Genomic DNA, 20853 nt, shown 5'->3' on the forward strand with positions numbered 1-20853 from the left:
TGTGTGGAGTTAAAAAATTAAGAAATACAAAAACAAATGGTGTTTTTTTTTTTTTTTAATCAAATTCAACCACTGTAATTAAAAATGCTGCACTAGGAGCTGTAAACTAGTAATTACAGTTTCTTGGCCCATATAATTATATAACACTGAAATTACATTAAAAAATAGTGTTGTGTCAATCACATAAACCCCTACAGACATGAACCCAGACAGTAATAAACAGGTTTTAGCCATCATCACATATACGCTAACTTTAAAATGATTCATAGTGTCCCAGTGTCGCCAGAGTACAAAGTTTAGAAGTCACGGCAGTTTTCAGACGGGTGTCTTATAGTTTGGTAGCTAGGGTCAGCCCATCTCCCACCGTGAGCATGCTCAGGGTTATTCTGGTATCACTGTGCAGCTTCTTGTTCAGCTTGTCGATGGCCACGGCGTCGACATCATCCGGGGACGGATTCACCACCTTTCCTCCCCACAGCACCTGCAGCGCCAGAAAGACGTTTGTTTAGAGGATTTGCTGCTTTAAATAACTCAAGAACTTAAATATTTGACTTGGTTGACAGGGTTTACATTGTCGATGGCGATGATGCCTCCTTTTCTCAACAGCTGCAGGGACTTTTCAAAGTAGTTGTGGTAGTTAACTTTGTCTGCGTCGATGAAGACAAAGTCAAATGTTTCGGCCTGGCCAGAAGAGAGGAGATCGTCTAAGAATAAGAAAATAGAACATAATAATAAATTAGGAGTTGTAGTAAGCTATACTGTGGCTGTCTTCCAAAATCTGCCTACTAATGGTTAACACTATTCCCACTTCTAGATAGATTCAAGATTAAAATAAATATCAACAACAGTTCTCTAGGAAATGTATGTATTTTTATGTATGAATTTACAATTCTTTGCTCCTAGTAGGGAATTATAATGTTATGAGTCATTAATCAGTCAAATAGTGTCCAGTTTAAACAAATTAAATATATATATTTTTTTATATACACACATTTAACATTAAACATTCGTGTAAAATTAAGGCAAATGCGTATTTATTATTAATAATTATTTTATTTTATTTAATAATAATTACGTTACATACATTTAATTATTAGTAAAATATAGCACTAATAAGTACAACGTAAAAAATAAAATAAAATATAAACGTCGGGTTGTCACGTGACGTGTGACGTCTTGATACGTCGTTGCGTCACGGTCTCTTAACCGTTAATTTACGTTGGGGAGAAAAAAACCAACAACCCAAAACTTCGACAAGTTGAGCTAAAATGCTAAAAACACGCCTAAAAACACTGGAGTTTTAACTAATTAAAGACAAAGAGACGACGAGCAAGTGGATGTCACCTGGATTCAAGGTAGCAAACACTTTAAATGTCCGTTTTCAGTTGTGTATGAACAGGTGTGTTGTTTTCGGGTTAAATTAAGAGGGACTGACGCTGTTAGCATCTAATTAGCATGCAAGTCAAACCCATTGACTTTTAACAGTCGGTGATAAACTCTTTCCACAATATGAAGCATTTTGTTTGGTTTTACCTCATGACACTGAAAGTATCACCTGTGCTTTTCCCTAATTGGACATGTGTCAAAATATCTAATTATCACTTCACGTCTACATCTTATATTTCAGCTTTAACTCTTGAACAACACGTTTTCTCTGTTTTATATTGTATTTTATTAGATACTCTTTACAGTGTGCTGTAAATATTTGGTTAATATTAGAGGTAACAGGACTGCAGTGGACATTTATCTCATATTACACCTATAATTATTTTGACTGTAGCTTTATAGCCTCACCTGCATGCACCTTGATTAATCAGTAAAACATTTTATTAGCTTGATTAGTTTAAAACAGATGGTGACAGGTTTAAAATTTCAGAGGTTAATCAAATACTGTACCCTGTAAACCATACCTGCAGCATGTCGTACTCTCATAAACATAATAAAATCATAAAAATCGCACCTTAGCTAAAGTACTGATGGAGCAACCGCCCCACAGATATTTGTGGATGTAAAAGTCGCACTGAGATTTATTGTTTCATGAAAATTAAGTCACCGGCGAGCTATTTGGAAAGACTTGGTACTAATTATATATCAGCAAACTGAACATCCATAGTCAAACTTAAAGCAGCAAGTGAAGACACAAAGACACACGACTGTACCTAGAGTTTTCAGTGCTGGCTGAATGCGAAGGTCAATTTTTTGATCGACTCCAGCCTGTGAACAAAAAAAGAAATAAATATTTTCAAGAGTGAAATGTAAAATGTGCATGATGACAGAAGAACAGAGAAACTGCACATTGCCGTATATCAGGGGGGGTTTTTGTGGGAGTATCTACATGCATGATTGAAGTGGCTAATCCTTTGTGTATCTCCTTTTAGCCAGCTGATGTAAAGGTGGAGAGTTACCGACACACTTTTTAATAAGCACGCGCAGAGGCGACGCTCATCCGAGTTTGATGTTTATTGAACATAAATCTCCGGTTGACTTTCCATGATTATAAAACAAAATTAAACGAGTAACTTAACACGCAAGGTCCGAAACGTTTGTGTGTGTGTGAGTGTGTGTGGTTCGGAAAACTTAACAACTTTGAAACGCTCATTCAACAAAATTAAATAGCCTCCTGTCCGTGGGAGGCGCATTACATACGTCACCATCAAATTGAAATAAAATAAGCGTCTTTAAGGACCTTTATACATTTTAAACTAAGATGGCTCCAGATCTAGATGATTGCAATAATAATAATAATTTCTTTTATAAATTTACTCAAAACAAGTCTATGTATTTTGTAATTATATCTTAAGATTTAATATGGCTCCAACAATGATTATTTGAATCCGTTATGTAGACATATTGAGTGCAGCACCGTGGTTAAACTATATTTTGGATTATGATGAATCAAACTAAGTTAAAATGGTAAACAACTGGGCTGTAGAAGAAGAGAAATCCACCCTTATTGACTTAAGAATAAACATCTTAAGATTAAGTCCTTAAGATATTATTGATCCAGAGCATTTCAAACATTTCAAAATTGTCCTTTTTCACACTCCTATAGGGCATCAAATGGTTATATTCATTCACTAATCAGTCAGCTCAAGCAATCATTTAGCCCATGTCACACATATTAAATAAATGAAATAAAACTTTAAAGTGAAACGTCCGATAAATTTCCTTCTAACTGTTGTTGAGCTCAAACACAGCACACAGTAAATGTTCTGCATATAGACGACTTAAGAGATTAAAGGTGCAGTAGGAAAGTCTTACAAAACTAACTTTCTGTCATATTTGCTGAAACTGACCCTATGTTCAAGTATAATTGCATAAAGCAGGTCATTTAAAAAAAATTCGGCTCCTCTGGCCCCACCTAGAGCCTGTAGCGCGATTTGCAAGACATCCACCGCTCCACATCCAGATGCACCAATCACGTCCAGGGGTGTATCTAACAGAGTGTCAATCACTGCTCATGGACACGCATTTCATAGCGCCCTGCCCTCCCTCCACCACCTCGCACCACTTGGCCGCGGGCGTGTAGAAGGAGCCGGGACGTAATCCTCCTCCGAGCCCTGTGCCTCAGCTTCACTCTCAAACGTCTAACCACATCAACAGGTAGCGGTCATATATCTACCACATAGCAAATTGATAAATCTAAACTGTGGAATAAAACGCCACAATGAATGCTTCTAACTGTTATTGATAGCAAACATCACCGATGTAGGCTACTTTCAGAAACATCCTAACCTTGGTTTTGTCCTAAAGTTGACTATTGCTAAATATTTTGACCTAAAATTATTTAGCAATAACGAAGGGTATTATAAAAACTATTTTGTTGTTCTTACGTCGGTGTGTTCCATGCTAGTTTGTTTACTCGCTCTCTCTCGGTTCTCTGCTCGTGCACAGTATTCCAGGGCCAATATGCAGCTCTCCCTTGTGGGGGGGAGGGGCTTGCGAGACCGTCTTGGGCTTTAGCGGAAAGTGGGGAGGGACTGAGAAGTTGTCGATTTTTCCAATTTTTTGGCTAAGTCCTGGATCTTCGCAATCCTGCCTACTGCACCTTTAATATATTCAGAAACCATTGTCAGAATACTTAGACTGGCGATTTGTTTTTTGGTTGTGCTCATTCCTGGTGCAGTGGTTCCACATGCAGAACTATAATATGTCTATTACCTGTGATGTATGATAATTCCCAGCACTCATCGGCACTTTGCAATATAGGAACGTAACATTTATTAAAACATTAGATGTGAACTGTACCTCTTTCCAGAAGGGTTTGCCGATGTTGGTGTACTCTTCACTGATGTCACATGCAACCACGACTCCACCCTCAGGCAGGGCCAGCGCTATGCTCAGTGTGTTGTAGCCTGTGTAGACTCCTGCAAAAGCAACGAGAGGCACTCAAGTCAGAATAATGCAGCTCCAGTAACAGGCAATCACCTGGAGGAATCTGACACCCTTACCGATCTCTAACGCCTTTTTGGTTTTTATTAGTTTCGCCAAATTGGCCATGAACTGCGACTGCTCACAGGCAACCATCATGATGTTCCAGGAGTCTTCCATTGTCCTCTGAAAAGCAACATAAATTTCACATATTACACCAAAGAAACCTGATTACATCTCGTGACGTCCAGTGCTCGACTGTGCCAGAGCACAGGAAGTATACCAGATACTAAAACCTCCTCACCAGTCTGAGCTTTTTCAGGACCGGATGCTCCCTCATGGAGTGATCGAGGACGTACTGCATCAGCGGGTTGTCCCCGCAGTGACTTTTTGTGATGCTCATTCTGGAAGATTTCTTTTTTCCTGCAGGCAAACACGAACCACGAAACAATTATGAGGACCTTAAGAGCACGATGATGTCAAGGAAACCACCAGTCCGCTTGTGCATCTTTCCGAAAAACAGAAAGTCTGGTGTAGTTAATGTGCAGCAGCTGTTTGATTTAGATTAGATCAAACTTGAGTGAGCTCAGTGGGGGGGAAATGTAATTATTACTCCAGCAGCAACAGATCCAGATAAAGAAATGAATCCTGGAAAGTCTTTAGACAATATAACTTGCCATTTTTTGAGGCAATAGAATGAATCAGACTGACATGTGGCCTTAGCTTTCTGGTTTTGCGTGTACACCTAATGGTGGATTTGCTAAAGCTTTGCAGTTTTGTGATATGTGAAGAAGAGGACTTTGTACTGAGCGGCTGCTGCTTGATCTGCACTTGGCATTCATCTGCACCGCTCTGCAAACTTGCAGCAGTGTGTCCCGAAAAATGCAATACCCCGGTAATGCACTCGATTTAATGGCTTTTCAGCTTCTCAGTGTGCTGTATTTGTTTCCATAATCCCCAATGTGTGACAGTCGTAATTGCAGAACTCTCAATAAGTAGCACAACCACGTATTTGATAGTTTTTTTTTGTGTGTGTGTGTTTTATGGGGATATGTCTTGCCTTAATCTCTGATTTCACACCAAGATATACACTCACTCGCCGGCTCATTAGATGCACTAGTGAAAATAAAACGCATTCGAACATAACAGCCCTGCACTGAAGCTTAACTTCATTAAGGCTGTGGTGTTCAGCGTTTGTTTAAAATAACTCGAGAGCTCAAAAATGAATTATTACCTCATCTGTTTTAACATGAACCGAACAGTCATATATATATATTAGAGTGCATTGGTTTTCACTAGTTGTACCTAATAACCTTGGCAAGAGAGTGTAAGAAGAAGGCACTAAACTCTGATTTTGATTTGTGAAAACAAAGTCTATCCAGACTCTATTTCCATTTAGTGTTAAAATCTAATTTTAAACCCTGCATGACTTTTTTAAACGTATTGTTAAAAACAGAAACAACAACAATAACATTACATATAATATTACTTATAGTTTTCCCCACCAGTCTGAGCAAACATCGTTTTCACCTACAATTTAAAGTCACCCTGAACACACCTCCACTCTTGACAGGTTGCCTTAAATGAAGTCGCGGTGTGATAAAGGTCAAAAATAAATATATAAACATGCATGTTTTAAGCCTTCGCTCTTACCCAAGAAATAACCGGCGACAAAAACGACCCCAAGAGTAAGAGAGCCGGCCAGCACCTCTTTAGAAACGTTGCGAAAAGACATCGCTTTGGTAACAGAGCTAGAGTATCATGCGATTAGACCGACTGCCTGCAGTTCAAGCACTTCCGTGTTGGCTAAACGCGCTACCGTAATGCTCCGTGGAAAGGCGCACAAATGGCGGCATGACCAGCCGTTTGAGACTCCTGTTGCGTTTGCGTCTCCCTGCTACTATCATGTGACTGCCATTGTGTTTTTCTGTGTGCAATAATGGAAATTAAAAGCGAACAATAAAGGGGAATCAGATTAAAAGCCTGTGATGAAAGTCGAGTGCACGTTTAATTGCCGCAACGAAGACTTATGTCTCGCAATTGAGGAAAAAAAAATCCACAAAGCGATTTAAGATATAAAATGAAGCTCACACGCAGCAGCAAAACAGTCACGTACGTAAAAATAGCAACTCACCACAAAGTTGCGTCTCTCAGCGGTTGGTCTGCGGAATCAGAGACGGCGAATGAATGAATTCCTGGTTAAACGGGCGATAAAATACAGTCGGTCAAGTGGGCATTAATCATATGACCCGCTGCAGCTCTCATGATAGGACTGGAAAACAAACGCCCACTGTAAAGAAACCAGGCTGCGTGCTAGTGAATGCCCCCTTAACGGGGAGATGTCAGGAGATATCTGATCAAAGTGCATTCATGCATGCAAAGTTCATTCAATAATAGAGTATATATCCAAATTAAAAATATCTCTCATGCAGAATAATTTCATTATTACAACTTTCCCCCTTTGAATATATCTGTTTACACTTTCTGTGCCTAAATTTGTTCACTGAATTTGACATTTATCTGCAGTCCTAACTACTATTACAGTAAAAAACACATTTCCGTCTGCAGTGTGATCAAATAGAAGCACGAAACTGTGTTCAAAGACAGTAGCCTGCCTGACTAGATCTCTAACCGGTGAATAAAATGGTTATAAATTAATCTGCAAGTTGCTGTAAAACTGCTGACGCATGGTGACACGGCGTCTTGCACCTGTGCACAGTAATAGAATATTTGAGACAAAGCTTTAACAGCACAGAAAGACGATGATGTCCTGTTTGTAGAACAGTATAAATGGGCTTTAAATTCATTAAGGAGAGTTAATTTGGGCGGTAACGAGCAAGTGACAGGATCTTGGTAGAGGAGAATATTTTGGTGGTTAGACTCTGATAAGAAGCAAACTCATAGAGTGAAGGCCGAGTCTAGACACGTTAGAAACCTTTTTTAGAAACCAGGATGAGTTGAAGATGGAAGGGAGGAGGAAGGTTTGGCTCGAAGAATGTGGGGAAAACGATTTAAATTGAAAATGAGAATTTTGACACTGTGGGGAAATACGAAGTTATGGAAGTGAAACAGCAGAAATGGCGACGGAGGAAAGGAATCAGAATGTGAGGGGTCATTTCAGTAATTACAGATTCATTACAGTACTAAAATATAACAAAAAATATATCATTTTTATATATTTATAAGTCAGAGGTATAACATTTGATAGGACTATTATTAAATAAATGTAGATTTAACTGAACAACATACAGGAAATTTGAAATAGAAGACGTGTAATACAGAAGGTCATCCACTGAGGGGCAGTGTTGTCATGGCGATGAAGTTCAGCTTCACCTCGGTCAGACATTTTGGGTTTTGTCTCCACTAAATAACAGCTATGGATTTAAAAATAAAGACTTTTTGTGGAACTTCATTCATTTATTTAGCTGAATAGCTTTTGTTGTGTTACCGTCTCCACATATGAACAAGACGGTGGATCTTTAATGCTTGTTGTGCCTTGTAAAGACGTAGATCCACTCTGTTTCTGACGCCACAATGAAAACTGTTGCCTGGTTACACTCTACCGGGGTCGAGGTCAGAGGTACGTCCCATTAGTAACTACAGCTTAGATGTAGTTGCTGCAAATAACAGACTTTAGTTAAAGTAAAAAGAACCGAGAAGAACAGAGCTGCCAGTTTATTTGCTGGAAGCTTTTTTTTAATTTATTTTTTTATACTGCTTGACACTGGACCACTTATATGAAAAGAAGGACATGCGTAAAGATTGTTACAGTCGAGCTTTTGTTCGCCAGTCTGCCCTCCGAGAGCCGTTTAAAAGCTTTGATTTATGTCTTATTCTCATGATTTCTATGACTCACACACCACTCATTACGTTGAATGGGAGGGAAAAGAAACCTTTGTACGGACTTCGGTGGTTTTGAACTGAGGTCTGAGATCGCACGAACAAAAGAGCACCGATAATGGGAAGTAAGTTTTTGATTAACTGATAAAAGACTTGATCGGAAGGCCTTTAAACAGAAACGACTAAAGGGAATTTGAGGTGGATTTGTGGTGGAAGAGCAATTAACCCTTGCATTAGTAAGAAAAAGTAAAATTACCGTACAAATGTACAAATTGTGATCCCGTCATCCCTCAAATTTACTTTATACTAAATCAAAATCCATAATCCTTATTGTAAAGGCACACTGATGTCCATTAGCAAGATTTAGACGTTTAGTTTGTTTTACTTCTTACTCATATTCCATGTCAATGACTCCTTAAACCTTAAATAAAAAGCTGAATTGATTATAAGGTAGGTTTCACTCGCTTACCAGTTTAAACAAATGCAATATAATATAACAGACCTGCCCTAAAGTATTCAGCGTTTATTTAAAATAATTCAGAGTTGTTCATTAAGCTGTGTTTTCATTGTGGAGGCTTTTTTGAAGTGCTATTGACTTTTTTTTGTGTGTTGTACCGACACTTGTTCCTATTATTTTTGACGTAACCCCAAACTACATCCGCCTCAAATGACCATTACCACCTTTCTGACACTGTTTCAGCATAAACTGAATATAATAACCCTCATAAAGCTAGAATCCTGTCCAGGACGGGCAAGTGGGGGCAAAAATAAACCCCATCTGGTACAGACCTTTCTATTATCTTTATTTTCTTACATCCAGGGAACAAAGGGGAATACACAGACAGCACGTATCCACTAGAGGGGGCAAATGAACAGATTTTAAAAGCCAGCTTCCAGAAAAAAAAAAATCAGTGTCATACACTCACATTACACTGACATGGAGACGGTATCAAACACAAACAATAATACCAAATCTAGTGCGTGAGGAGGCCCGTAATAAAAACATGTTTGTGTTTGGCAACCACAATATGCAGAGGGTTGTGTTCCCTCTCACAGCAGACAAGGGTTTGGACTGTTTTCTGAATTTAAACTTTTATGTGCCTGTTGTACCTGATGGATAACTTGCTATCTGATGCCCTCTGATCTGCTGCTCCCAGGCTGCCCCGTCACCGCTGGCCCGCCACTCCTGACAAGAGTCCGGACAGCAGAGCAGGGGTGGAGTAAACCTCACGGAGGCTGGGACGCGTCCAGCTGCGGAGCTTGCCTGGGGGGCGAACTTCTTGTGTGAGTAAACACCGTAACTATCAGGCAGAGAGACACACTTCACGAGTTTGGGGGATTTTCTCTCGTCCGTCAGAACAATGCCCGACACTGTTGTGATGATTGAATTTTATTAGCTGGCCCGACTCAAATCCATCGTCTACGACAAGGAGCTTTTTATGATCGTCGAATGCCGGGAGGAATGACGCTCTCTGAAATGTGTGGGCCCTCTTTGTAAGTGTGATGAGGCAATATTCTGATTTTATCACCGATAACCAGGAAACTTTATGAGACTATTATCTTTCTCTACAAAGCATTTTGGAGCACTTCAGGATTTAAGTGACGCGCCGTAACAGCCGTCCGCCTTGTTACTGCACTTTATTACTTAGCAAACATGCCCCACAAATTTTAAACTAGAGAGCTGAACCCTGCTCCTCAGACGTCTCTCTCTCTCCCTCTCTCCCCCTCTCTCTCTCCCACACAATGAAACGTCATGTAAGTCCGCTCGTCTCAGCTCTCGAATTTTGACTTTGGCAGCAGTCTTTCTCTTTGACTGACAGATGAGCGAGCGATACAGCTCCATCAAAAAGTGCAGCCTGACAGTCCGATTTGACAGCCCTCTTCAGACCAAATATACTCCTTGTTCCTGGCACTACATCATCTTGACAACAAGAAGAGTGGTTGAAAAAAAAAAAAAAAAATAAAAGAAAAAGATTTCGCTAGCTAGACTTTGATATAAATTTCAATATGGAAAAAACATCCAGTTCCATTGTGTTTCTATCCTTTTCTAGGCTGCTGCACAAAACTTAAACCTGTCAGAGGAATGATGATGTGAAAAACGGTGAAGATGTAGACTGATGGAACAGATTGAGTTGTGGTTTCAGTTCGTTTGTGAGCCCTGACATTGTGTGTAGGCGAGGAGGTCGTTTTGTTTTTGCCCTTAACAATCAATAAATTACACATCCTAACAGTTTCCGTGGTAGTTATCTAACAGGACAGAGTAACTTAAAGTTTTTAATGCAGAAGTCAGTCCTATCTGTGTTCATCGCCATTTGTGGATCTGTTGTTATGTTGCTGTTACACCAGACCTATTTGAAATGTTGTTGTCCCACCTCCCTCTTATTTCTGTCTCCCCTCGGCCAGCCTCAAGCAGATCCGTCCCCCAATATGAGCTGGGTCCTGCTCAAGGTGTCTTGGTCTTTTGTCACCTCAATGTTCCCTCTGGGTTCCGTTAGGTAAATGATCTGCGATTATACATCGATGACCTATTGTGTAAGTCTCCCTTGTGCCTCCAAAACAGTTGTGACTCATCAGAGAATGGACATGGGCCTTCTGAGGGTGTCCTGTGGTGTCTGGCAACAGATTGTTGTTATTTGGGGGGGACTTTAAGAAGAGGGGCCTCTGTGGATCATCCCACAGATACTTGATCAGTTTGGGATCTAGTGAATTTGGAGGCCAGGTCAACACCTTGTTCTGTTCTTCTTGTTTTTTTTTTAGTTGTTCCTAAAGTGTTTTTGTGTGTGTGTCTGTGTCAGGCTGCAGAAATTTGAATTGTTATTGATGCATTGAATGTTCAGTATAAAATCAAAACTGTCTTGCTACCTGCTTCTCACATAGGAACATTTTCTGGTTTGTCTGTGTTAATTCTTAATAAACTAAGGGCCCGTCCACACAGAAACGCAAAAACGCAGAAGTTTTTCATCGTTTTGGCCTTTCGTCCACACGTATCCTGTAAACGCATTGCCCTAAAACGCACTTTTCTGAAAGCGGGTCCCAGGGTGGAGAAATTCGCAAACGCAGCTCTTGCGTTTCTGTGTAGACGGACAGAAACGGAGAAAACGATGATGTCATCGCCACACTCCCGAGCAGCCTTCCACCTCCCGAGAGACGTCTCATAACAACATCAACAACAATGGCGGACTACATGCTAGTTTTCCTGCTGGACAAGATATTGAGCCTATTAGGGTTACCAGGGCAACATATCACACTCCTGTGCCACCACGCTGAGCAAAAAAGGCGATTTGTAAACAGCGCTCATTTGCGATTTGTGCGTCTCCGTTTTTGGTGAATTTCTGAAACTGAAACAGCGCCACCTATAGGCCTGGGATATGAAGTAGCATTTTCGGTCGTGCTGAAACGGATCCGTGTGGACGTGCATATTTCTTGAAACGATGCCCTCGAAAACGGAGAGGGAAAAGACCGTTTTCGTACGTGTGGACGAGGCCTAAATGTCTTTAGACTATTTGTTTTTCTGTGTATGAAACAAAGAATCAATTAAACTGCCAGATTCTCCAGACAAAAGTGCCAAACAACCCGTCTCCTTAAAGATGAAACCCTGTTACAGTGGCCTATATGTCACCTAATGTTACAGAATATGTGTTGATAGGATTATGCATTATGTAGAGCCAGATTCTTAATGTACACACAAACTTTTAAAACCTTAGACCTATGGGTAAACTTGACGCTTTAATAGCCATTAAAGGACATCTTTTAATCAATTATTCATCAATCTGAAATGTTTTCCGCCATTAGCAGGAGGCCTACATGAACTTGTGATCCAGTCACGATAAATACCCTCGTACTTGTGCTGTCATCACTCGAGTGTGTAAATCGTCATCATTGTGATATGTCCACATTCTGCTCTCCCATTTAGCTAATAAAATGCATGGACCTAAATGATTCATGGCAACCATTTACATAATTTATAATTAAATCACAAGCCGATGGCTCGGAATTTATTAACAGTGAAAGTGCATGTGCCGCGATCGTGATATACTAATTAATATCTTTAGTTATCGCTGGCACATTGCTCACTCGGCTGGGGTCTGGTTATGGGGCAGGAATAATGCATTGCAACAACAAATTATCTGTGCATTTAAGTGGGAATGTCCCGGAGTGATGGCCACAATATGCATTTGCCTTAAGAACTTAATGGGGGGGGGGATCTGTTTTATCAGAGTTGTCACATGCTCTGGCTAATCATTTTGAACACTGTAAAGATTAGAGCTAATGCATTTTCATCCTCTAGCTCCAGAGTAGGGCTGCAGGGCGTCTTTAATCGTGCTGCGCGCTTTTCCCACAGTCGATGTTAACTTACCGCGTGCCACGCATCCTCCCAGTAATGCACTTTATCCTGTAAACAAGTACAATTGATCGTAGCACTTATACATTTAGTCGGAATTGACGACTCAGAATCTATTTTTCATGCGTAAATACCAAAAAAACATTTGCTGCTCTGAGTTTTTCTATACTTGCCAAAGATAATGGAGACTACTGATTGACACCATGTCAGAGCGGTGGCCATTATGGATGACCATAAAGTTTAAACTAACACGGCAGACCCTCCGTCCACTGAGCCCATGTTGCACCGGCGTGTTTCTACAGTAGCTCAGAAGGGACACACCAAACGCTTAAATCTAGAGAGTAGAAAAGGCTGCCAGGGTGAACAATTCAAGAGTCAATTACCTAAAATAAGATGTTTACCAAAGGGCTTGAAGATAGATTTTTACATCTCTCAGTTTCTGCCTCTGTCATATCCCAATGGAGGCGAATGCAATTTCATTTAGAGCTGCTGCTTGAACAACTTATACAATAACATCTCTTTTTTTGAGAATCACTATTGTGGTTTTGGTTCATAACTGGGACACTGGACAACAAAAAAAAAAAAACAAACAACATTCATTTCTCTTTATTGGAATGAAAGCAGAAATCTCCAGGACAACCAGGTCAATCCAGCGAACTTGTGACATCAAACACCTTCTCCCCTCACGAGCTGAATGTATTCTTAGTTTCGACACCTAATTCACATCCAAACATCCACTAACTCTCCCCACCAATGGACAAAACAATGGGGTCCTCTTCGCTAATGGTCCCTGGGGCTTCGCCACTATCTATTGATCGGCTGTCACCCAATTTCTCTGTGACTTATGCCCTGCTTAATTCCCATTACTGTGCACACTGAAGCCTTATCAGGGAGAACAATGGGCTTGTTGTCACTGAGGGCAAAAAATATGAGCAGGCCTGTGACAGTGTGTGTGTGCGCAAACTCATGACTTCAACCACCCGAGCCCTCCCGGTGACCTCTGCGCTCGCGTGGGCCAGTTTGAAGCCCGACCGTCGGAATACTAAACCCAGTCCGGGGCGTTTGCAGATGAATCAGAAAATTGGATCTCCCTCGTTTCATAAAAACGAGCCCCCTCCAAAAACAGAGGGCCCGGCTCCTCGGCCATAAAACTGTCGCCGTGATATGTCTCCGGCGATGATGATCCTCAGTTCCTGCGAGCCCCCCCCCCTCTCCAGCTCTTCCACTCGCAAGCTGCTATCTCTTCCTTTCAATTATATGTTTCTCTGCTCTTTTAGACAAAGAGTAATAAAGCTATAAATCGTGTATCCGGCAGAAGGTATGGACGTTCTGTCTCTGAACTGCTGTTGAAACTGCCATAAACCACCCACAAAGTCAAAGATAAGGATTTACAGTTATTTAACATCATCCTTGTCCCCTAAATCACACTGATAAGAGAATTAAGTGATGGCTATAGGTTCTTTGTCCTCTAGCTATTGATTTTTTTATTTTTTTTTAACCAGGAGGACCAGTGCAATGTTTTTATTGAGCAATCCTATTTGCTTTGAGCTTAAGAGTGGAAATGGAGCTATTTGGTTTGCTTTATTGAACCGTAGAATCCTCACTGAATTAATTTATCTAATAACTAAGCCCTCTTCTTCTTTAATTCCATCCGGAGTGGATATTTTATCCTCAACTTGTATTGTCGAGGACAGTTCAGTCTTTTTTGATATTCTACAATTACCATACCTCCTTTTTTTTTGCCTCCCTTGACACATGACATCCAGGAAGACATCTATCTATAACAGTAATTGGTATTAATAATATCAAATTACAGCAAATAATCTGCTTCTTAAAGCGACCCTTGTTTCGCCAAACGCGGACTATATGTCCCTCTCAGCGCATAATGGCCCAGTTTGAACAAAGACGTGTTTAGCTTAGCGGAAGTTAGTCACTCATTTCAGCATGAAAACACTTGTGTCAATGCCTCCGAGACGGCAAAGCTGCAGCCGTTCACATTTAACGATTCAGTTGCCGTTTGGCTTCAAGTTCACGACCCCTGGAGCTACGATAAATGTCAAGCGCAACAATGTCCCGCTAACTAGACATGCCGCTGCCAACCAATCATCTTATTACTGACCGTGGAAAAGCTGTAATGTGAGTCTGAATGTTGCGCTACAGTGTGTTTATCTGTGTAACCATGTGGGCCCTGTTATTCTGTCGGACTCAGTCTCGTTCCTTTTGCTCGGAGCGTTTCTACCGAGTTTCTACTCCAGATCACCCAAGAGGCGTTTGGGCAGTTCTCTCACTGTGTGTCAATACTTTTATTAATCATGGAAATAGCAGGGTGTAGGAACAGCTGTTCTTTATGAAATTAGCCGTAGCTCCACTTTTTTATTTTTTTGTAGTTTTTGGTCTGACGTGCTGTTGCAGATCTGTCCAGAGTGTTGTACTGTATGTTACACAGACTGAAAAGCTCATGACGAATTTGTGGCTTTATTTATGAAGGTGAACATAAAATTTACGGGAAATTGTTGATGTTTAAGCATAATCGCATTTGTGCTACCGGCATCTTGTCAACAGTTTGTCAAGCTCTTTTAAATATTTATCTCGACTTGACTTGATGGTCGGCCGATGTCTGGCCACATGATCATCTGTGGCCCTAGTTTTACGCGGTGTCTAGAGTCTAGACTAACCTTGTTGGTGGCCTTTCAGCCGATTTAGCTTGTTGAATCAGCGGCGGAATGAGTCAGTGATAGGGATCGCTCTGTTTGGCTGTTGGGTTTTAGTGAACCAGCGCATGAGAAGAGAAATTGATGTGAAGAAAGCAAACAAAAACATATTTTTAAAGGCCACACAGAGCGCTATTTTTGTTTTAAGCTTGTTTTACATTTTAATCTAATTTGAACATTCGAATACACAAATATTTTCACAACAGAAAGTTAGTCTGTCATTATCTATGGCATTAGGCACTTCGTCGACATACAATATGGACTGTACAATGATGGGCTGACAGGCGGCCAGTTTCAGAAACTCTTGAGAAACTCTACAGAGCTCAATAGTTTGCCTTTCAGTTCATATCAACTAAAGAAGGGGTATTAAAATGAGTGTGAGTGCCAGATTATGCAACCCTGGCTAACTCCATTCAGTGAAAGTCATTAGAGAAAGGTAAGTGACCGTAAATATATTGAATTGTACTGACAGAGAGACAGAAATCATGCATACAAACTGTGCATGAATTAAAGGTATCTGAAGTCACAACTCCTCATGTTGGTGCATGAAATTAAATGATATAACCTTTTCCTTCTGAGCATCAAACAACAAAACTATATAAAGCGAGGCCTTGTGTCTCATAGTGAGGGAATGATGGCGGAAACGCACACAGGATTATGTGTATTCTAAGTCTGGACTGTTTATTTTACTTATTTCTCAGCCATGGAAACATCAAAAATACATCAACTGAAGCCAAAACTTTCATTCAGGCTTTGCCCCATTTGTTTCTGTTTGTTTTCTCATTAACTCATAAAAAATTCTTCTCTACAATCTCGGCCTCCAACAGATGTTAAATTACATTATTTATACAGTGTTTGATAGATGTGTATCACAAGGCAATGTACTGTGATACCGCTATCAATTACCTTTGACAAAACTCTTAACTTGAGTGACTTATTTTGTTTCCTGTTCCGCTGAAAGTAAATACACTATGATATTTAGAGAAGTTTGTTATATAAAAAAAAAAAAAAAGATGTCTGCTCTGACTCAGCCGTCCCTGTGATGGGAGTTATTTATGATAGTTTAGATCTGCCGGGTGGGATGGCTTCTCTCTGTCATGGTGCTGCCGTATATCGCCTCCAGAAAAAGCTAACAGAACACTTCCCTATGTATAGCTCAGTGGGGCTTTATTTTGGCAGAGGGTCATTACATTTTGTACACAGACCTCCCAGTTTGTCGGTCTTAGTATAGTATCCGGAATGGTTAACAGGTGGCGGGATGGTGACAGCGCTCACAATAAATCTTGTGCCGGCAGTTAAATGTGCTTCTTTGAAACAGCTGTCATATAGAAGAGACAATTTGAAAACTTTAAGCTATAGTTGGAGAACTATGTGAGGGTTTTGACTAGTGGTAGCACTATAGATAGGACAATGATTGTATGAGTGAGTCCCTTAGTTTGAATTTTGTTTGCAGGTAAGGACATTAAGCTGTTTTGTTGATTGTTCGGCATCTCAATCAATGTGTTCCCGAAGGCAGTGAAAAAGACAGCCTGAAAACATGCATGCATGACTTAAAAGTATTTGCAGACACAATTCCTCGTAGTGTATTTTTAATTTTTTAACCAGCAGGTTGTGGTTGAATGATGAATTTGCACAGGAAAATGTACATTTCAGACTCGTGACAGAATTGAAATTCTGAAAATATGTTGGAAAACCCCTAAAAAGAGTGCCACGGTTGTGATAAAGGAAAACTCAAATATAAAAATAAATAATACCTACAGAAATATGCACATGACTTTCAAAACATCCAAAAAATATGTTATATATGGATTACAAGCTTTCAAAAACGGATCATTCACATGCTAACAAAAGTTTAAAAAAAAAAACAGGCAAGCTTGGTCAGCTACCCTTTTGGTTAAATGCTGCTTAAGCGCTTGTTGACCTTGTTGTTGACTCCCTCCTTTTAAAATGTAACAGCTGGAACAAACACATTTTATTGAGTGATGGGACACCGCGTCATTGGAGAAGTGAAAAAAGCTACTGTATGTAGTGCATCATAGGGGTTGTAGAGGCTAGTTGAATAGTCACTGCTGTGTCATGACGCTTTAAAGGTGCCATGTGTAAGAATTGAGGTAAAAATATCCAAGTGTCGTAATACCAGTTTCGGCCATGGGAGGCGGTATGCGGGCAACATAACCGCCAGCCAAACTACTGATTCTCACGGGACCTATAATGATCTTTTATGGATATCAAGTTTGATTTTCATTAGCAATACCTCTTCTAGCAATTAAGTAAGTTATCATTAGTCACCAAAAACATTCGGTCTCATTACACCTTGCAATGTTTTCCGTTAAGTTTCGTGCGTCCATTTGGGGTTCATTATCATCGAAGACATTTCAAGCTTCTTAGCTAATGTTACATTTTAGCATCAGCTTGGTAGATAGCCTAACAGGTGAAAACCGGATCGGATCTGTGGGTAGAGCTAACTATCAAACGCTAACAGCTACGGTTAGCCATCGCTAACATTAGCACGTTTACCAAACAGCCTTCGAAACATTTTTATGTTATAACGTCCCGAAAAACTACACAAACATATCAAACAAACTTCTAGCGAAATACTAACAGCATCTTACTTACCAATCCAAAAGAAACGTTGCAAGTTCGGAGTCGAACCTCATTTCTTTCATGTCCATCAGTTGTCTCCAGCGATGGAAAGCAGTGCCAGTATTCACTCGGGTTCTGTTCCTTTTTTTATCCGATTTTATTTGTGCTTCCGAGCGCGTTTTTTTTCCTGCAGCGGGTGGTTGTGGTGGTGGTGGTAAGGGTCTCTTGCCAAGGGCTTTAGCCATTCTTCCGCTCTCTTCCCTGAACTGAAATGTAGGCCTAGTAGTGGGCTGTACTTTCCACACGATTGACATCAGGTTCAAGTACGCCCACAAGCCGTGCGAGTTATTCGTGTATTGCAGTTTGGCTGGCGGTTATGTTGCCCGCATACCGCCTCCCATGGCCGAAACTGGTATTACGACACCTGTCGGGCTGTAGCTAGTAATTTAGCATGCTAATTCAGGTTGATATCTCTGCAGCACTATACCTCGTCATTTTTTTAATGGCATCATCGCCCTTATTTCTTCTCATTCTTTTGATGCGTGTAGCTCATTTTTGGGATATTTTTACCTCAATTCTTACACATGGCACCTTTAAGCATCATGTTGACTAGTCACTAATCACATGACAATAACAACATGGACGCCTCCTAGAAGACAGGTGAGGAGTCCAGTAAATTGTTGGATCAAACTAGCAGCAGTTCATCTTTAGCGAAGTATTCCACACACTTGATGAAGCTCATACTACCGTGACATGTCAGTCCTGAAATACATCTAAAGTACTACTGCAATGCATCTGAAAAGACTAACGCTAATGCTAGCAGAGGAACAGTCCAAATCCTCTGGGCAGTAGTCAGTTAACAACTTCACCAAACGTCCTGTGGTAACAGAGAGAAGGAGGCTGCACATCAACTATTTGTTGAAGAATTTCATTGTCTGAGTTATTAGAAATACCGCATTTTTTAACCTGGCTACACTATCCCATCTTCCGACACGCCGTGGAGTACAATTAAATGCTATTGATGGTGCTGAGTTGCAGCCTGTTTTTATACAGGCTATACATATCTGCAGCTCACACTGTGTAGCACATGAGCTGTCTGTTCTCAGCATGTGTATTCAGGTCAAGAATATAGATTTCATTGTCGCAAAGCATTCCTTTCTACTGAGTTTTTACTAGTGACATCACCAGAGACTAGTCGGTGTCGACTTGACTTTCATCTCATAACAGCGGACTTTAAAAACTCTGAATTTGTGCAACCCCTAGTGCATCGTGCCATAAAATGAATTGAAGCTTGTACATCTATTGTAAAGTATTTACATGCAGCCTAAATCCATCAATTATCCCGACTTAGGGCAGTTTACTTATTGGAGATCACTCTCCTAGTGTGGGGTGACCACACAGCATCCACAACACAAAATGTCCCAGTTTGAGATAAAATTGACCACTGACGGTGCTCTCCCTCATTAGTGAACTGTGGGAACAAAAGATTCAGAGCAGAGGACTCTAAAAGCCACATAAATACAGTCAAGCGGGAATTATGCTCAAATGTAAAACTCCCAAACAAACGAGATTGGAGAACCCTCCGGGGTATCTTCTAAACTTTTGCTGTTGTCATCAATCAGGAATATTACCACGCGAGTCCGTACAGGACTTGGACAAACTGCTTCTTTAAGCATTTCACCGGGAGGCATAAAAGTGTATTTATGGTCACCGAGGGCAGGTATAAAGGAAGATTGGCAAACATGAAAATCAAGCTCTCTCCCGGGTGCCATCGAGCCATGCTCAGCTGTGTTAAATCATAGATGGAAAGAACAACAGTCTGGTGGCACAACAGTCCAGTCTGACAAAGCACCGCCTTGGGCCTGCGCTTTACATTCTCTTCAAAGCCTGTTATTGCAGTCAGTGTTTTGTCTTCATACCTGTTTTCAGCTCTGTAATGAACTTCATCTGTCTTACTGTGCACATCAATGAAGTGCTCTGGCTTAAACTCACAATTTAATGCATATTGCACAATGCTAAGATTTAAGGCTGCACAAGATCCTGTTTCTGCACTTAGCTGATGTGGGATTGATTTCTTTTATGAATATATGAATCACTGGGGTCATTACCGAGCTGGACTCTTTCATTAAATTGAGCTATGCCTCCTGCTCTCTGCACAAGGGTTTCCAAGAACCCTCCGCCAAGAATATACTGTACCTCCATGGGCTTTGAAAACAGCAGCATGTAAAGTATAGCTTCATTTATCCCGCGAATGCAGAACATTGATCCTCTGTGGAGAAAATATGTGACAACACACTCGCGGAGGCTTTTAATAATTCAGATGTACTGAAAGGATGTTAAATATACTTCTAAGCAGAGAAGCAAAACCTTCTGATGTGAAAGAGTGCATCAAAGGTGGAAAGTAGAAAATTATAAATGTAATGATACACCTGTGTACTTCGTATAAATGCCAGTGTACCTTAATGTTTTCCAAAAACCCTTCTAATTGGGAGGCTCACCGCAAGTCGCTCTCGCTTAAAATATTCCTCGCGCACACGTGGGCAGTATTGACTTTTCAAATAAAAAGTCATTAATGCAGATAACGGCCATTTTGAATCCTCATTAGTCACCAGTAATCTAGAAACATGGGCGATATATTAGGAGTGGTGTTCGCGGCTAGTCATTAAAGGAGAAATAAAAGACAAAATAAATCCAATCCTGGAACGCCTGCGATTAATCACGTTGGCCACTGCTGGCTGGCTGCTTAACAGTTTTATTGAGTCATTTATGCTGGTTTCCCTGATAATCCATTTATTCTGAATAATGCCTCCCCTTCGTGAACAAAGTGCTGCGTTCAGGTGATACCACTACCGACTGTATTTTTCTTACTCCCTTCCTCCGAGACAAACGTATATTAAACAATTACATATTATGGCTGACAACAGGAAAACAACAGTTGCATATTATTCAGGCAAGCTTTTAATGAAGGCGTTAATTAAGTATATTTTCAATGAATTCTCAAGGGGA

At 40.5% G+C, this 20853-nt stretch overlaps 1 protein-coding gene across 2 annotated transcripts; it reads right to left on the bottom strand.

Annotated features, from left to right (window-relative positions):
• Positions 1 to 22: 22 nt before the first annotated feature.
• LOC311504437 (catechol O-methyltransferase domain-containing protein 1-like) lies at positions 23 to 6632 on the bottom strand. Of its 2 annotated transcripts, none has more exons than XM_084567528.1 (7): positions 6025 to 6299; positions 4676 to 4794; positions 4452 to 4557; positions 4249 to 4367; positions 2160 to 2214; positions 571 to 704; positions 23 to 481 (listed from the first exon to the last, which is right to left on the bottom strand). In XM_084567528.1, exons 1-7 carry the CDS (start codon positions 6104 to 6106, stop codon positions 329 to 331), a joined length of 768 nt encoding a protein of 255 aa, XP_084423654.1. In that variant the 5' UTR covers positions 6107 to 6299; the 3' UTR covers positions 23 to 328. The 2 variants fall into 2 exon arrangements, with proteins under 2 accessions (XP_084423654.1, XP_084423655.1); XM_084567529.1 differs by lacking the exon at positions 6025 to 6299 and adding an exon at positions 6506 to 6632 and having other exon boundaries at positions 35 to 481.
• Between the last annotated feature and the right edge of the window lie 14221 nt (positions 6633 to 20853).

The sequence above is a fragment of the Chelon labrosus genome (genome assembly GCF_963514085.1).
Source record: "Chelon labrosus genome assembly, chromosome: 19".
NCBI lineage: Eukaryota > Metazoa > Chordata > Actinopteri > Mugiliformes > Mugilidae > Chelon > Chelon labrosus.

Excerpts from the sequence above, each read along its gene's own strand:
- LOC311504437 (XM_084567528.1), bottom strand. The coding sequence starts at position 6,106 with ATGTCTTTTCGCAACGTTTCTAAAGAGGTGCTGGCCGGCTCTCTTACT. Across the intron at positions 4,368-4,451 it reads CAAAAAGGCGTTAGAGATCG|GAGTCTACACAGGCTACAAC; the intron begins GTAAGGGTGTCA and ends TTGCTTTTGCAG. Across the intron at positions 705-2,159 it reads GCCAGCACTGAAAACTCTAG|ACGATCTCCTCTCTTCTGGC; the intron begins GTACAGTCGTGT and ends TCTTATTCTTAG.